Source organism: Eptesicus fuscus, chromosome 11, assembly GCF_027574615.1.
Source record: "Eptesicus fuscus isolate TK198812 chromosome 11, DD_ASM_mEF_20220401, whole genome shotgun sequence".
Taxonomy (NCBI): domain Eukaryota; kingdom Metazoa; phylum Chordata; class Mammalia; order Chiroptera; family Vespertilionidae; genus Eptesicus; species Eptesicus fuscus.
The window spans coordinates 84691209-84709733 of NC_072483.1; the positions used below are offsets into that span (position 1 = coordinate 84691209).

The 18525-nt window shown below is 38.9% G+C and overlaps 1 protein-coding gene across 2 annotated transcripts in view; it reads left to right on the forward strand.

Annotated features, from left to right (window-relative positions):
* TRAK2 (trafficking kinesin protein 2) overlaps positions 1-18525 on the forward strand; it is a 55443-nt gene that overhangs the window by 28315 nt on the left and 8603 nt on the right. For both annotated transcript variants that reach the window (XM_028153089.2, XM_054723194.1), the window contains 11 exons: positions 2205-2281; positions 3802-3918; positions 5184-5393; positions 5985-6063; positions 7488-7618; positions 8485-8559; positions 10218-10352; positions 12378-12457; positions 13425-13628; positions 15293-15591; positions 17136-17399. In XM_028153089.2, coding sequence (XP_028008890.2) covers positions 2205-2281; positions 3802-3918; positions 5184-5393; positions 5985-6063; positions 7488-7618; positions 8485-8559; positions 10218-10352; positions 12378-12457; positions 13425-13628; positions 15293-15591; positions 17136-17399 — 1671 coding nt within the window. The remainder of the gene's footprint in view (positions 1-2204; positions 2282-3801; positions 3919-5183; positions 5394-5984; positions 6064-7487; positions 7619-8484; positions 8560-10217; positions 10353-12377; positions 12458-13424; positions 13629-15292; positions 15592-17135; positions 17400-18525) is intronic.

Here is an 18525-nt window from a genome sequence, read left to right on the forward strand (position 1 = left end):
CATACAAGAAAATGAGGTCATTAAATGAGATTAACTTCTTAAAGTTCAGCTTTAAATTCTCAAACAGTGACAGATGGTTTTGTATAGTACTGTGTCTTTCATTTTCTCTTCCTCTTACATCATGTGTGACTTGCAGCTCACAGCTGTTTTTTACATCCTTAACTTACTGGCTTTACTTCAAATTAAATTTGCCACTTCATTTTCAACTGTGGTCAATTATGTAAAATAAGCTATGTCATGTATTTTTTCAAATTAGTTGTATAAAATTGTTTTTAACTGAATTTTATTATTCTAAAAATAAAAGGCCAAGGTAAGAGGCAATAAGCATTTATTTGAGATCACAAAAAATAGCTGTTCAGGAAGCACTGATTCAAGCAGAAACCCAAATAGTGTTCTGATTATGGGGTGAAGTCAAGGGGTTTTTGTGAGAAAGAGAAGGGAAGTAATTATATGAATACTAGAGGCCCAGTGCACGAAATTCGTGCACAGGTAGGTCCCTAGTGGCTGCCAGCTGCCTGACTGCTGGCCAGGGCGCCTCCCTTCCCCTGGCCACCAGCCACCGGTGGCCCCGCCCCCTGGTCAAACTCCTGGTCGAACTCCCAGTCAAGGGGACAATTTGCATATTAGGCTTTTATTATATAGGACAAGGAAGGAATTTCTATTAGTGACAATAAGCTACCAAATTGTGAAGATTTCTTAAACACAAAAACCTGTTTTCCTTAATCCTGTGGTTAAATTATGGAGTCACTTTCTCTACTTGTAAATATAAATTCTTTTTGAGTGAAAATGTTTTTTGTTTTGGATAGTTTTTCTTTTTTTAAGTTTTCTTATATTCAGTTTAAAACTCCTATTTTTAGCTGTCTTCTGATATCAACACAGCACTTTGTTTTACTTTTAACTAGGAGTAAGATTATCATTAATAATTAAGGTCTAGGTAATTCTCAGATTCAGTTTAAGCAATAATGCTAGGAAGAAAAATTACAAGCTCAGATATAATAACCATGTCTAAGGGTGCCTTTTGGGCAACTTCAAGTATCAAGATGGGTCTAAAGAACTACAGATGACTGAAATCGTAGTATTTGCTGCCAACTCAGTGAGTTATTTGCAGAGAATTTAAAATCAGGGCTATTTCATACATACCAGTTGTGTTTAGAGAGTAATAGCTTCATATAGTTGTATGATAGTCAAATGATCATATTTGAACCTCCTAATGACCTTGTGCGATGCATGTTATGGCCTCCATATTATAAATACAGAATCTGAATTTCAGAAGGGTTAAGTGACTTGTTCAAGCTCACTCAAGCCTTTCTGCTCCAAAGTCTCTCTCTTTTTCTTTTATTTCTTCAAGACAAACTAATTATAAAAACCTAAGTCTAAAACTAATTATAAAAACATAAATCTGTATCATGTAGTACACTCCAAAGTCAAAAGATTCCTTTGTATTATGCATCATTTTCAGCTGAAAAAGATATTACTTATTATGACTGTGGAGTCACTGGAGTCATATTTCTCCTCTTTGGAGCAAAATTATCCAAGTGCATTGACAGTTCCTGAGTTTATGAGGTTCAGAAATAGTGGGCTTGCATTATGCAGGTAACAATATAGTATACGATTTATTTTATAGCAGTGGCCTAGATATGAAGATTATCATAATGGGTTTTTAAGCGAAAAATGATTATGGTCATAACAAAGCTACAAAAAGTCTTACAAGTCCTATTCCTTATTTATTGATGTTAACTCACAATAATAGGTGATGATATTCAAGATAATTACAACAAAATTCCAGCTGAATTCCTTTGTAACAGTATAACTTCTCACTAACTGCCCCTCAGTGACTTTAATTAGATTAGGATGTAAAACATTTGGTGATTTAATACATTCTCCCAGCGCACATTCTGTAGTGTGAGTGGGCCAAAGTTCTAATCTTACCAAGGGAGGAGGAGATAGGAAGTGACTGCCTTGTGATCATTTGATACTTTCTTAATTTATTGTATGATGTATGTTTGTTTGTAATAATGAATCTATTTACAGATTGTCTAACACATGAAACATCTCCTTCCCCTTTTTTTCACATATATTTTTATTCTCTTAAATGGCTTATAAAAGCCTGGGTTTGTTGTTGTTGTCATCTTTTGTTTCTTATGAATAGTTAAAATTATCTTTTATTTATAAATCCTATAAATAGTTGTTTTTAACTATCTTAGTTCTAGGCACAGACAGGGTGGAGCAGATGACCAAAACTTACAATGACATCGACATGGTTACACATCTCCTGGCAGAGGTAGGAATATATCTTTTTCTTTCGCCAGTACAAAAAACTAAAGCTTAAAGATCATTTGGAATCTATCAAGTTTTTATATCAAAGGAAAAATGATGATGTCTTTGTTTTGGGTTATTTTGTAAGGTTGTTACAGTTGGAACAACTGGCATACCATCTGGCATTCCAAAGCAGAATGGTTCCTGAAGTTAATGGTTATGAAATTATAGAAGGTTTAGGGGGCTTTGTTTGTTTGCTTGCTTTTTATTACAATGGTGCTGGCTGGCCTCCCTGTCCTAAAAAAAATGTCACTCAGCCTGGAGCAGAACTGCCTGTTCAAGAGACAGATCCATTGCAAATCTCCTGCAGCCTGGAGCATCTTCCCAGAGTTTTGCTCTCAGTTTGGGTTATTTTTTTTAGCTCACTTTGTCCATGACATTTTTAATATGTATAGTGTACCTTTTCCAATTGGCAGTCATAGAAGTGTCTCCTTACACTTCAGTTTCAGTTGATCTATGGAAGACTGTCTTTCTCTTTGAAGTACCCCTTCCCCTCTCCCCTAGTTCCCCAGAACAATTTTGTGTGTGCCACTTAGCTTACGTTGCCAATGAGATAAGTGGGCCTTGAAAATCTGGAAATAACCCATCCACCTGTTGTCATGTACTATGGAGCAAAAGAGCAGAAGCTTAATTTTATTTACAGTGATTACTGTAAGCAGAGCCCATACTCACATATAAGGTAGTTATATGTATATTGACAGGTTTTCATCCTATAGAATACAGTCCTCACCACCACCATGTAGATGGGATTTCTGTGTTCTAAGTAATCCTATTAATTTCATGTACCCAGAAAGAGTAACTCTTGCTTTGTTTGGCTTTTCTGTAGGCATCCTGCATCATTACCACCAACTTCTTTAGACTCTCTTTTTTTCTAAACTTTAAACAGAACCTTGCATTTCAAAACTTCCAGTCCTTCATCCCCTATTTTATTTCACATCATTCTTGCACCAGTTGACAGTAGGGCTCTTGACTATGCTTTCCTCTAAACCTCTGGCTCTCAGGGCATATAAGCAAGCTTTCCTCTAAATGAAACTTTTCAGCATACCTACCTGATCCTCATATCTAAATACCGAGTTCTGTATCATTACCATGCTTCATAGACAGATGCATTTGTTGGGCCTTTATTGTATGCCAGGCCCTGTCCTCAGTTTTGAAGACTGCATTGATTTTCTAATTCCCCGAAGTTGTAAGTGTAAAGGTTAGGTCACTGGATCCTAATTAATAGGGTTAATTAATCAATAAATTTCACTTGATATCAGGAAAAAAATGCCCTCTTGCATTTATAACTGTGGTGGTCATCCATTTGGACAACATATTTTAAACATCACCTGTGTGCCAGGCCCTGTGTTTATTTGGTATCTGGGTGTTAAAATACTTTCTAGAATGTTGCTTTTTGTGTTTATTTAGCAAAATTGACTGCAAAATCTCTAAACTACCATGTAATTTTGTTGGAACTCAAAGAAATGTGTTTTTGTATTTTAACAGAGGGATCGTGATCTGGAGCTAGCTGCTCGCATTGGACAAGCTCTCTTAAAGCGAAATCATGTCTTGTCTGAGCAGAATGAAGCCCTGGAGGAGCAGCTGGGACAAGCTTTTGACCAAGTAAGTCTTTGTCAAGTATTTGCAGCGTGAAGTATTTAGGTCTTGGGCTGTGGAGGAATTTATTTTCCTGGGTGTCCTTAAATTGATGACAATGAGTAGGTAAGTAACACCAGTACGTGTGGACTTTGTTGGTAACCACTGAACTAACCAGTAGAGAAATGAAAAATACTATACAGAGGAGTGCTTATGTGAGTCTGCGTTGGTCCATATAAAAGCTTATATTCAGTACCTGTAGTACTTAGATTCTAACGTTTTTTTTCCTCACCCCTTTGTGTAAACTTTGTGTGTCATCTTTAACTTTATTTTTTTAAAAATACAGCCCCAAATAATAGATACCTAAATGAAGTATCTTTGATCAAAAACCCAAATAAAAGGAAAAGGAAAAGACCTTTTGAAAATTTATTTATTCCTAAGCAATGAAATTTTTTAGTGAGAACTGCTTTATTATTAACTTGAATGGTTAAATTTCAAGTTTTCTGTAATTTGTTATTTTTACCTAGTTTTACTTACATTTTACAAATGCATTATATTTAATAACATTTGAGCCTTTGTGTTGAATATATTTATTTCCTAGAACTAAAGTTAGGAAATCATGCAGAGTTATACAGCTTAAAAGTACAAACCTATAGGATGAGAATTTGAAAGTAGGGATCCATTCTGATAGTTTGAAATTCCTTCAGTTTTGTTTTGTTTTCAACTGTGAAAAATTTCCTCCAATATTTCTATTATATAGAATGTAAAAATTGGCTTTCCTTCTCATCTAATTTAGAAAAAGCTGTATTTGTTGAATTAATGCTCTAAAATTATAGTTTGGGAAGTATCTGAGGTTTATTATTTTCTTTTTAGCACTTGCTACTTTAGTCAGTAAATCTTCCAGCTAATTATATTATTTGTTTTATGATGAGGAATAATTGCTCAATGAATTAAAAGTTATATTACATATGTTATATTAAATAATCTACACCAATAAAAGAGAAAATTGAAATTGACCGTACCTTCGCGACGCCCACCAGCCAGTCAGGAGTGAGTATGCAAATTATTCCAACAAATATGGCGGGTTAATTTGCATACGCAGGTGGTCCACACCGCCCCAGCAGCTCTGGGCCTCTGGGCAGCATGGGAAGGCGGAAAGGCGGCTCTGGCCAGAGCAAAGGTGGTGCAGGCAGCCAGGGGAAGGAAGGCCCATTATTGCACGAATCTTCGTGCATCGGGCCTCTACTACAAAATAAAGGACATCTTGTGAATCTAGTTCTTTTGCTGTGCAGGTCAATCAACTGCAGCATGAGCTATCCAAGAAAGATGAGTTACTTCGAATTGTCTCCATCGCTTCGGAAGAGAGTGAGACTGATTCCAGCTGTTCTACACCTCTTCGGTTCAATGAGTCCTTCAGCTTATCTCAGGGCTTGCTACAGTTGGACATGCTGCAAGAAAAGCTCAAGGAACTGGAGGAAGAGAATATGGCTCTTCGGTCCAAGGTACATTCAACCCAATTCCCAGTTTCTTTAACTTAAAGGTCATATGGTTTAAACCCAGCTAGTGTTGAGATGAAATGCGGCATAACTAAGGATTTGCTATTGACATTCTAATTAAGGAGTACAGCCAGGATGCTCGTATTTATTTGCCTTCCCTTGTTTCTTAGATCCCACTGAGAATTGGACAATAGCAAGTTGACAGATGAGAAAGCCACAGCATAGAATATATACCTTGTGGAGTTTATGTTGGAAAATTACAAGGTTCTGTGAGCTTGTATGATGGAGGTGGGGATAAAGAAGTCTTACTTAAGCAAGTGATATTTTAGCTGAGGCTAGGGATTAGCCAGGCAGAAATGTATGGGAGCTGGGGGGAGGGGCTGGAGGGATGAGGAGGCATTTACAGAGATTCAGAGAGAATGAGGGAGATGTTTGAAACATCCTTTTCCATACCTTTATTTTATGGTAGATAAAGGTTTATGGGGTTCTTTTTTCCTTTGTAAGTGATTAACTTTTATGTTCAAATGAGAATTAAAGGTTATTTTTAGTTAATACTGTAAATAATTAGAAGATATCACTATATTTTTTTTCTTGAAGGCTTGTCACATAAAGACAGAAACTATTAGCTATGAAGAGAAGGAACAACAGCTTGTCAGTGACTGTGTTAAAGAACTTCGTAAGTATTAACATATTCTGTTTGCCTTGGGCAGTTCTTTGGTAGGATATCTCCAACTCAGAAATTAGATCAATGGTTTCAGTAGAAACATCTCAAGAAACACTATTAAATAATTACTGAAGATCTTGGAATACCACATTGAACGTACAACTCTAAATAAAATACCATATGTACTTTTCAAAAATATCTTTGTTTCAATTGCCATCTTCATTGAATAAAGATCTATATTTCTATCAGTTACAGCATGTTAGAATGAAAGAAACCAGAGCTCTTATTTGGTTGATGAGAAAATAGTCCTGTAGAGAATGTGATTTGTCAGTCAGAAAACGATAGATCAGTCGCAGAGCCTGGTCTAACATTCAGTGAGTAATTTATTAAGTGCCAACTATGCGTCTATAAAGGAATATATTTTGGTTTGATGTAATGTTAACTAAAATAGTTTTGAAAGTAAATTAGTTGGGAAAAGATAAGCTTTACTAGAGAAAGATATTTAATTTCTCTATTAATATAAAGCCTGTTACATTGAAAGAGAAATGTAACATCACATCAGTTCATTTGGGCTGTGGGCCTCAGAATGTGATAACTTAGAGTAACAGAATATTAGAGAACCAGAAGTAATGTAAATTGAATCTTCTCCATCAACACTATCATTACCCACCTTTTAAACTTTAAAAAACAAAGAAGAAATTACTTGTCCAGGAATTCAGATCCAGGTCTCCTTCCTTCTTGTTGCCATTCTATGAAATGTTATAGAGTTTCTGTCAATTAAAAAATAGTTTTATATGACGCTGATACATGGTTCTGCCACTTGTGCTTAGATATCCAAGTTTTTATATGAAATAAAGATTTATTTCCCCCATGGAATTCTAAAGATTCTATTTCATATGCATTCAAGAGTGCTAGGCTGTAAAAATTGCTTTAGAGGCTCTACTCAGTTTGCCACGTATCCCAGAAAGTCTCTCTCCTACAGCAGCATCTCAGTAGCTTTATCAGTAGGTTTAACAGATTGTAACTGTTCCATTCTGGAAATGTTCCTGTGTTAGACTTCTTAAGTTTAATTTTCATTGCTTGTGGGAGTTTATTTACATTCCTGAAGAGTTCTCAAAGACATAAATGAGATTATGTCTTAGTACTTGCAAAGATATATAATTCACCTATATCTTTTCAGCCTACTTGTTCTTCATAATGAAAAAGATTAAAGCAAAACCTTTAGCTTGCCTTTACAAGTCATCCTTGACTAATATTCAGTTCCTAAGATTAGCTTTTATTTCAGAAGCATCTTTATTTTTTAAATTTATGTTAAAGAAAATTGTATTTGTGATAGTCCAGTGCTTACTACAAAACAAGATTTGGCGCACAGCCATAGTTTGCCAACCTCTACTCTTCATTTATATTAATTTTTTAAATTCTTATTTGTTTCCAAGGTGAAACAAATGCTCAGATGTCCAAAATGACTGAGGAATTGTCTGGGAAGAGTGATGAACTGATACGATATCAAGAAGAGATCTCCTCTCTCTTGTCTCAAATTGTAGATCTTCAGCACAAACTTAAAGAGGTAAGTTCATTCTTTCATTCAACAGATGTTTGTTAAGTACTGACCTAGTACCATGCACTGTGTTAAGCAAAATAAACACGGTCCCTGCCCTTTTAAAGTGCTGTAAACTGATGACTGTTTTAGTCTTCTCTGTGTAATGAAGCATGAATAACTACTTTCAAGTCACAATTTCTCTCTCAAAATGATACTGAACCCAGATTCTGCTGCCTGCCGCTCAAAAACCAATAATCTAGAGACAGGGGCTGGTAGAAGGAAGGTAGGTTTATTCAAGAGCCGGCTGCCTGAGAAGATGGTGGACTCCTGTCACCAAGACTGTCTTAACAATTGGACACAGGCAGAGGTTTTTGTAAGGAGGGAGGAGGAAGAGAAAAAAAACCACACAACAGAACAGAGGAATCAAAATGAAGGGACTGAGAGTTCTCCGAGCCAGCCAACAGTCTGTTCAGATAACTGGTTGAAGGTCAGCAATTCTCCCGAAGCTGGAATGTCTGAAGGTCAGAGTCTGCTGCTTTTGAAGTTAGTTCCTAGAATTCTTAGGCAAGCAGACTGTTTATCTGCAGTCATGTATTAGTTAACAGGTCATCATTTACAGAAATAATGTTAAAAGAATGTTGGGGTTGGTTACAGTAAAATGGGTCAGATCTTCCTCAGAAAGTTGTGATGTGAGTTATTGTCTCGTGCTCATTGTCCTCTGAACACCTTTATGGATTTTCTATTTTGCCCATTTTATTGCTCTTATTTGGCTTTTGGAAGGTAAGCTTTTTAGAGATCTCTACATAGACTATGCCCTTAAGATGTCTTTAAAAAGAGAGTAGCCTCTATTTTATATGGGAAGGCTTCACAAGTCCCTTTTAATATGTTGTTAGCATGTGATTGAGAAGGAAGAACTGAGACTGCACCTGCAAGCTTCCAAAGATGCCCAAAGACAGCTGACATTGGAGGTAATGAAATCTTTCTTTATCTGGTGTGATACAGGAGGGGAGGAAGGGTTCGCTTCTTTCATCTTTGTAAATAAGATTTAAAATAACAACTGAGGATCAAGATGAGAGCTAAGAAGTAAAGCATTTAAAAAATTATCTCTCTAAAACTAGTCACATGGCAACATCCTATTGATTCATGGGGAAAACCTTGACTTTTATAAGATTCTTTAGGACTATGTGACTCTTTTACCAGTTTACCTTAGCTACCACAACAGTTTTTAAAATGTCAGGAGAAATAGCAAAAATCTCTAACTTGGTATCTACATAAAAACTATTAGATATAATTTAGTGGCTCTTTAGCAAGCATAAGAGTCACCTGGCAGTGTGAATTTTAAGTGGAGATTCCAAGCACTATCGCTGAAAGTTTCTAAGTCAGTAGGTCTAGACTGAGGGCCTAGAATCTGCATTTTTAATAAGCATTCCCAACCCTGGTGATGCTAATATACAGTCTACATACTACACTTGAAGAAATTTTTGAAGTTAAAATGCACTCTGAAAAGTATGTACACTCTTACCATGCTCGTGAATCTAACAAAAAAGAAGGTTCTGAAACAAGGAAGAAGAAACTACTTGTTTAGGATAATTGAGCATGCTGACATCAAATATAATACTGTGTAGACTTGATCTTGTCTTTTACAGACTTCAGAATGATGTTTAAAAAATATAGCAGTATGCTAAATCTGACTTGAACATGACTATTATATTTCCTCTATAAGTTTTTTTGTTGTCTTTTTAAAATATATTTTATTGATTTTCCACAGAGAGGAAGGGAGAGGGATAGAGAGTTAGAAACATCTGATGAGAGAGAAACATCGATCAGTTGCCTCCTGCACACCCCCTACTGGGGATGTGCCTGCAACCAAGGTACATGCCCTTGACCGGAATCGAACCCGGGACCCTTCAGTCCACAGGTCGATGCTCTATCCACCGAGCCAAACCAGTTTCGACTATAAGTTTTTTTTAAGGGGATGAAGTATTAAATATTGAATTGACAATTATGGTTTTCTCAGCTATATTTCAGATTTTTAAGAAATCATGTTTATGTGTAATTCTGGCTAAGACACTCCTACTTCTGGCAGTTTTAAATAGATATGTACTCCTTGCTTAGTTTATTCCAGAGTCTTTGTATTAAAATGAGTTATATTCATAAACTTAGACCTCTGGATAAAATTAATACTTGTCCCAAAGGTTTCCTCCCCCTTGTCATATCTATATATATAAAAGCCTAAGCAACTGAACGACTGGTCGACCAGTTGCTATGACATGCGCTGACTACCAGGGGGCAGATGCTCAACACAGGAGCTGCCCCCTGGTGGTCAGTGCGCTCCCACAGCGGGAGTGCCGCTCCTCTGACCGGCGGGCACCAGATGCAGGGCTCACAGCTGGCGAGCACTGCCGCGGCAGCGGCATTCACCTCTCCTGATAGGGACTGACTGGGCACAAGCCTGTGGCAGGTGCAGTAGGGCCGGGATGAGTGGGAGCAGCAGGTGGTGTTGGACTGCTGGTTTTGGCCCGATCCCCGCAGGCCACACCAAGGTACCCCACCAGTGCATGAATTCATGCACCGGGCCTCTATTTAGAATATAATAGAAGACACTAATTACCATCCTTTCTTTCAGTTACATGAATTACAAGACAGGAATATGGAGTGTCTAGGTATGTTACATGAATCCCAAGAAGAAATAAAGGAACTTCGTAGTAGATCTGGCCCTGCTGCTCACCTCTACTCCCAATCATTTGGAGCTTTTTCTGGGGTAAGGAACTGAGAAAGATATTATGTATTTAAGGAAACTTGTTTAAGATTAGATTGTCCTGAGAGTGGTACAGTTTCTGATGATGTAAAGCATCTTAAGAAGTGATAACATGAATTGTCCTTTGATTTAGGCCTTAATTTGCATATCTACATCTACCTTAATACTCTTATTTAGTCTAGCCTTCCTTCTAACAGGTGACTATCCAGATTTATTGTAAAATGCATATGACGTGAACCCCAGAGAAATTAGTTTTAGGTCTGTGTACCATAGAGCTACTTAACCTTGGGTCATCCTTACCCTAGGCCAGTGATGGCGAACCTATGACACGCGTGTCAGCACTGACACGCGTAGCCATTTCTGATGACACGCGGCCACATGCCGAGGATGAAACAAACATTTGCTGCTCCTGAGGATGAAACATTTGCGACTAGAGTCTTGGAGTTAGTTTTTTCCTCAAAGTGACACACTACCCGAGTTATGCTCAGTTTTTTGGCGAAGTTTGACACACCAAGCTCAAAAGGTTGCCCATCACTGCCCTAGGCCCACTACATTCCACTTAACAAATAGTCTCTGAGCATCTAAAATCTTTCATAAATCTTGAATTTCTTGATATATTTAACGTCAGTTAGAGTGTAAGCCCCGTAAGGGCAGGATTAATGTTTATTGAATTCATCAATAAACAGTATTTTTAATTAAAGAAATTAATGAAAACTTTTGAGTTTATGCCAGAATTTGTAATATTGGTTCAAAGACTTATTTTAACAATCTAGTTCTTAAACACATTCATTCACTCCTGTGAAATTTTTTTAAAGACTGAAACTATAAATTATAATAGATTTTCTGAAGAAGAGTTGGGAGCACATTTTTGTTTTGAAATAATCTTAAATCTAGAATAAAATTCCAACAATAGTTCAAAAAACTCTCATATATCCTTCACTTAGATTCCTCAGTTTTTAACATTTTACTACATCTGCCATATCGTTCTCTTATCCTGATCACTTAACAACAGTAAGTTGCAGATACACCCTAATTCCCCTTAATACTTCAGTGTGTATTTACTAAAAACAAAAGCACTCTCTACATTACCACACTGCCACCATCAAGTCAGAAAAAGTATTGACATCCGTACAATACTATAATTGTGAGATAGTAATTTTTTAATTTCATTATGTTTTCAACATTTATTATCTTTTGTAAGGTAGAGCTTTTCTGTCTCACTTATTCATTTAGTTATTCCTATTTTAGTCAAAGGATTATACTTCATTATTACTTTTTAATTTTTTTTAATATTCAAAATGTCCCAAGTATGGCCAGGGGGATCTCCTTTAAGCTCATCTTGCCCTTTCCCTGTCTCAGTCCTGGAATCAACCATTTTTCCAAGTTGCTCTGGTTACTTTTAGTGAGGAATGATATTTAGATTCCAACATCTGGGAGCTTTGTGTCTATTGCCACTAGTTTCATTGCTTCCAGGTCCTTCGGCAGATAAAACTAAGAAATATACATATGTTTATACATAATACCCACACCAACACAGCTGTATCTTCCTTCCCATCCACATTGTTCACACCAGTACCTCCAACCCCAGTCACTGTCAGCTCAGCCCACTGAGCATGCCACGCATGCTAGTTGAATGCTCACCCAGCCCAGGGGAAGGGGAACATTGCTTACTTTTCTTTTAATGACTTTTCTAAAATAAAAGAAGCCAAAAGAAATTCAAATATTGCCCTCCACAGAATCACTATTAACAACTTACTTTATAGCCTTTCATACCCTTTATTTTTGTGTATCTGCATATATAATGTTTAATATTTATCGTACTGGTTTTTGCCACCGCTTTCCTGAAAAAGTAGTTGGTTCTTGTTTAAAAGTTACATTTCCAGAATGTCTCTTTTTTTCTTCTGTATTTTCTTATAACACCAAAAGTACTGGATTCTGCAGACTCTGTTAATTAATTTAAGAACAGTCCATTTCACCCAGCAGGCTTCTTGTGTAATCACTATAGGAATCTCAAACTCTTTTCCTTAGGAATCTCTGGCATCTGAGATTGAGGGGACCATGCGTAAAAAGTTGAGTTTGGATGAGGAATCGTCTCTCTTTAAACAAAAGTAAGTGCAGATCACATACATGTGCTGTTACTCAACTGTTAGGATGGAAATTTAAAAGAAGCCACAATCCAGAGTAGCAGGGATAAAGAGATTCAGTAGTAAATCTGCTTACTTTTCCATTTTTTCCTCTTACTACTCACATTTGTGAGAGAGTGCCTGTGTTCTGATGTTTATTTTCTCATGACCTCTCCTCCACTTTAGAGGCTCTTCAGGATGGCTTTATTTTTAATGAATTATACCTATACGAGGGGCCCAGTGCACGAATTTGTGCACCTTGAAAGGAACTATGGGCCGCGAGGCTGCGGTGGGCACAGGGGTGGGTCTCGGTCCATCCTCCGCGCCCCTGCCCAGCCCCTCCCACCGTGGCCCCCGGTCCCCTGTCTGCTGGCAGCCTCGCTCCCACTGCCACCGCTCCCACAAGCTGACGGCGCCGGCCCCACTCGCACCTGCTGACGGCATGGAGCAATTGGAGTCGGTGCCGCAGAGGGTGTGAGTGGGACCGGTGCTGTTAGCGGGTGCGAGCAGTGGCTGCTGCCCCAATCGCCCCTCAGGAGCAGGGGGAGGTGTCAGCGCTATGCGCCCACAGTGGGTGCAAGTGGGGCTGGCGCCAGCAGCAGGTGCAAGCGCCGGGCAGGACCACAGCGCATGGGAGCAAAGAATTTTCAGTAACCACCAGAGGCTCGCCCCGATGACAGCAACTGGTTCCCAGCCTTGGTCTGGCGCCCCCGCTCACCTGCTCCACCATCCCGCCGTGGCCAAAGCCCGCCATATTCCGTTCTCTGTCTCCTGTTGCTGACGCCCTCCATGTTCCATGCGCGCCTCCTGGTGGTCAGCGCACGTCATAGCAACCGGTTTGGTTGTTCCACCTTTTGGTCTATTTGCATATTAGCCTTTTATTATATAGGACATCTCTTTCCTGAAGCACCCCAGCAGTAGGGAGTGATAATGAGCACTTCTTTTTTGACAGGGCCCAACTGAAACGGGTATTTGATACAGTCAGGATTGCCAATGAGACACGGGGCTGCACTGTCCCATTCCCAGCTCTACTATCCATTCCAGGCTCCAACCACTCAAGTGTCATCATGACAGCAAAACCTTTTGAGTCTGGTTTACAACAAACAGCAGAGAAAACCCTCCTGAGCCAGAGGAGCAGCTCGGAGGAGGTTCCAGGGTAAGAAACACAGATCGAGGCAGTGATTCTGCATTTCTTGTGGCATTGACATAACAGATTCACATGCACACATCCAGCATTGCTCTGTGCTGTCCCAAGGAAGTTCTGGAACCGCCTTTTCATTCAGTAATGATGCCACATATCATTGTTTGTAAGACTGATCACTGATAGCAAAAAAGGTTTTAGAGTGAAAAAGCTACGTTTAATTAAATGTATTCAAAATGGAGCTTGCATCAAGTTTGAGTCTAAATCTTCCTGTTCAAATTCAAATTTGTTTAAATGCGTTTGGTCACTAGCAGTTATACGTACATAGTATCAGATGACCCTTTCTCATAACCCATGCTCATAATCTCAACTACTTTGGTGCCTTTAGAATAAACAGTAAGTATGAATACCTATTGAGGAAAACTAGCTTGCTCTTAATTTCCTAGTTGTTTAAACTTATGTTTTTTCCACTTTTTATTGTATTAAATATGTAATTCAATTCATTGAATTATGTGTAACTAGAAAGTAAACATGACTGGGCAGCTGCTAAAAGCTGTTTCTGTTCAGGTGTTTGTTTTTGGTCCTTTTGTTGTTGTTAATCCTCACCGGAGGATATTTTTTCCATTGAGTTTTAGGGAGAGTGGAAGAGAGAGGGAAAGACAGAGAGAAACCTCGATGTGAGAGAAACACATCGATTGGTTGTCTCCTGCAGGAGCCCTGACGGGGGCCCAGGCCAGGGAGGAGCGTGCAACCAAAGTACATGCCCTCGACTGGAATCGAACCCGGGACTCTTTGTTCCCCTGAGCCAAACTGGCTAGAGCTCAGCTGAAAGTTTTTGAGTGATAGATGTTTGGCACCTGAGAGAAATCTTCCCTAATGCAAAAATAATGACAGTACTCTGGGTTTTTTATTTTATTGCCTGGTCTGTAGTGAGCATGCTCTGCACCCATAGTAGCTTTATGTGTGAATAGTACCTGACCTTAGAAGACTGAACAAACAGATCTATGTGAATTCACTCATAGTACCAGGAGCAACTACAACTCAGCTTGCTACTCTTCCTTTTGATTTCAATTATAAGATGCCTCTAATTTTAAAATTGGTGAAAAGTAAAAAAAATATGTGTCATAGAACTATGAAAATGCAGTATTTATAAATCTTGTTTGCTTTTTAAATGTTCTGTAATGTTCATAGAGAGTTCTATGACCCAAAGCAACTTTTTCACATTTTAATATTTTTGAACTTGTTTATGTTTTGCATCTCATAGTTTAAGGAGTAGCATTTTTTTTCTTTCTTGGTAGCACATAAAATAATGGCGCCTTTTGTAATAAGTGGTATTATAGACTCATGAAATATAATACTTATTTTTTTATACTTACTACCTAAACTGAATTTATAGATGGTCATTTCTGTAGTTTCATATATCAAGTGAAATAGAAAGGGTAGTAAACAAAACATAATAACAAAGTATATTTTTGTCTATCTGAAGTCACTATTTTTATTTTGTCTATCAAAATATATATAGTACTAATGATTTTGGTGTGTTGTTACTATTTCTGTATCCTAGATATCTAAGAGAAACTACTGTGTTTTTAAGATCAGTCTTTGAACATTCACCGTTGCGGAAAGGAGAGGGCTAGGTGGTGTTTGTGACCTAGTCAGTGAGTGTGATTTTCCCACAGGAACGTTCAGAAGCTGGGTCAACCAGAGCCCTCTGAAGATAGTGATTTGGCTACAGCACTGCATCGCCTTAGTCTGCGGCGACAAAACTACTTCAGTGAGAAGCAGTTCTTTGCTGAAGAATGGGAGCGGAAGATGCAGGTTCTGGCTGACCAGAAGGAAGGGGTTAGTGGCTGTGGCACCTCCACCGAGAGCCTTGCCTCTCTGTGCACTGACCAGTCGGAGACCACGGACTTCAGCAGTACCAGCTGCCTTCGGTGTTTTATGCCTGAAAAATTACAAATTGTCAAGCCCCTTGAAGGTAATAAATCAGTAAAGGCCATTTTTAAGCCATGTTCCTTATTGGCCTTTTCTTTGTCCTAGACGATATTTGTATTGTCATTGTAAGAGCACTGTGTGCAAAAGATGTCTTTATTATCCCTAAATACCACTGTTTGGGTGACAATGCTTTGCAGTACTTTGTGGGAAATGAATGAAGAGATCTGCATTCTCCAGGTCATCAGCCATTAGTTTTCTTTTTACTGATTATTTTTTTAATATAAATGTGATGGAGGAAGATTAATCTTTCCTTGTCCTTTCCTACGGAATACTGTTGATGGCAATTTTTATGGTAAGATAAATGGAATATGATAAGTAAGAATAATCTAGATGTAATACTTCACCTCTACTTTTCTTTTCAAAAAAGAGTTCTTTACCCCAGCCCTAACCAGTTTGGCTCAGTGGATAGAGCGTCGGCCTGCGGACTCAAGGGTCCCAGGTTCGATTCCAGTCAAGGGCATGTACCTTGGTTGCGGGCACATCCCCAGTAGGGAGTGTGCAGGAGGCAGCTGATCGATGTTTCTCTCTCATCGATGTTTCTAACTCTCTATCCCTCTCCCTTCCTCTCTGTAAAAAATCAATAAAATATATATTTCTTTAAAAAAGAGTTCTTTACCCCAGAAATATCATCTACTTGGAGGTATATGTCCCTCTATTTTTCTTTTTCAGTTCTGTTCATTTTAGTTGTTACTGTTCTCTCCTACGATAGAACTTGAATTCAAAATAAATTACTTGTTTTATAGAAAATTGCCAGCCTTCAAATGATTCTCTGCTATTATCATAAGAGAGTCTGTGTTAGAAAAAATTTTTAGTAGGAAACCTGAGGACCCCTCAAACTCAAAGGTTCTATATGTTAGTTTCATTCACTAATGATTAATGCAGGCATTTGTCGGAGTTGCCATTTTTAGGATGAAATGACTGTAGTGTCTTAATTAGACATTGCATGTGATGCAAATGCTTGGGGTAATCATTCACCAGGACTCATAGACAGGAACCAGGGCGACATATCCTACTTCCATCATTTCCTTCATTGTCTGACTCTCCCTGCCAGCCTGGGGAAAGGAGAGTCATGAGCAAGGTGAGGAAGTACACACAAAACCCACTGAAAATTCAAGGTGTCTTCCATCCTAGGATCCTGGCTTTTGACTCGAAAGTTTATAAGCCAAGGAAGTATTGATTTTTGTCACCCGGGAAAATAACAGCCCCACCTCTGAGGCACGTATCTTCCTTCTCATCACTGCCTCAGCACCTCATTTCCTCCTAAGGCTGTTGTCTTGTTTTTCTTTCACCCCTGCTTTAGATGTCCTTTTTAAAATTAACTTTTGAAATAGAAAGGTTATTATTTGTATCTTCAGCAACTTGTCATTCTTCCACAGAGGACTTTAATTTGCAAATTTTACCAAATATTAAGATCAAATAAGTCGTTTTTTTCTTTTTCTTTACACATGTAATTTTAGCTTCTGCTTCAAGATTTAATATTTGTGAGAAATTTACAACATGCCTTTTTTTTTTGTCTTGCGTATTCAGGATCACAAACTCTGCACCACTGGCAGCAGCTTGCTCAACCAAACTTAGGAACCATTCTTGACTCACGACCCGGTGTCATCACTAAAGGCTTTACCCAGTTGCCCAAGGACATCTATCGCCTCTCAGATTTAGAAGAGGATGAAGAAGAAGGTATCACTTTTCAGGTCCAGCAACCTCTTCAAGTGGAACAGAAACCTACAGATCCCAAGCCAGTAACAGGAATCTTTCTACCGCCCATTACTTCAGCAGGTGGTCCAGTTACAGGTGAGAAAAGTGCTTGGTTGAATATAATCTAGTAACTAGTAGTACTTTGCATCCTCACTTACTTATGGTCAGCTGACTACCTCCATTTCAATCTCACTGTAGTGTACTTAGTCTTGTAATATCTATAATAATAAAAGTGTAATATGCTAATTAGACCAGACATCTTCCAGACGTCATTCTGGACATCCTTCCTGATGAAGCCAAAGCTGGAGGGAAGCCAGCCCGGGCCCCAGGTGCCTGCGGGCAGCCGGAGGCGGGAAGCCCGGGTCCCGGGTGCCTGCCGGTGGCTGGAGGAGGGAAGCTGGTGCCAGCAGCCTGTGTCTCGGGTGCTGGAGGGAAGCCGGTGCTGGCAGCCAGGGGAAGGAAGGCCTCCTCTTTTTTTTTTTTTTAATTTCTTTATTAATTATGGTATCACATAATTGTCCTCATGCCCCTATTCCCATCCCAAACCCCTCCCCACGTATGCCTCCACCCCCCTGTTGTCCATGACCACTGGTTAGGCTTATATGCATGCACACAAGTCCTTTGGTTGATCTCTCCTCCTTACCCCCACCCTCCCCTACCTTCCCTCTGAGGTTTGACAGTCTGATCGCTGCTTCTCTGTCTCCGGGTCTGTTTTTGTTCATCATTTATGTTGTTCATTATTTCCCCTAGATGCGTGAGATCATGTGATACAAGAAATACCCTTATAAGAACCGAAAATGAGACAAGCCATAATGGTTATGCTGAGAGGCAAATAAATCAGTCTGTAGTGAGTTCCTTTCTGGGCCAACAGTTCTTTTGAGTCCAAATTTCAATGTCAAACAGTTCCTTATGTGTACATGTCAGCCATGATATTTCAGATCTGGTTGGTGGACAAATGGTGGTGATGCAGGTCCGACCGTCTCTGGTTGGTGGACAAATGGTGGTGATGCAGGTCCGACCGTCTCTGGTTTGGTCCTGGGCATCCTTCAGCGATGCACAGCTGCTGTCTGCTAGTATGGCAAGGCGTTGTCAGCGTCTTCCATCTCTGGACTGTTTCTCTTCTGTCTTCATGGCTGGAGCACTCCTGTCAATTCCTCTCAGTTGCAGGAATCCACATGGTCTCGGAGTTGTTTTCTGAAAATATACAAACATATTCTCAACC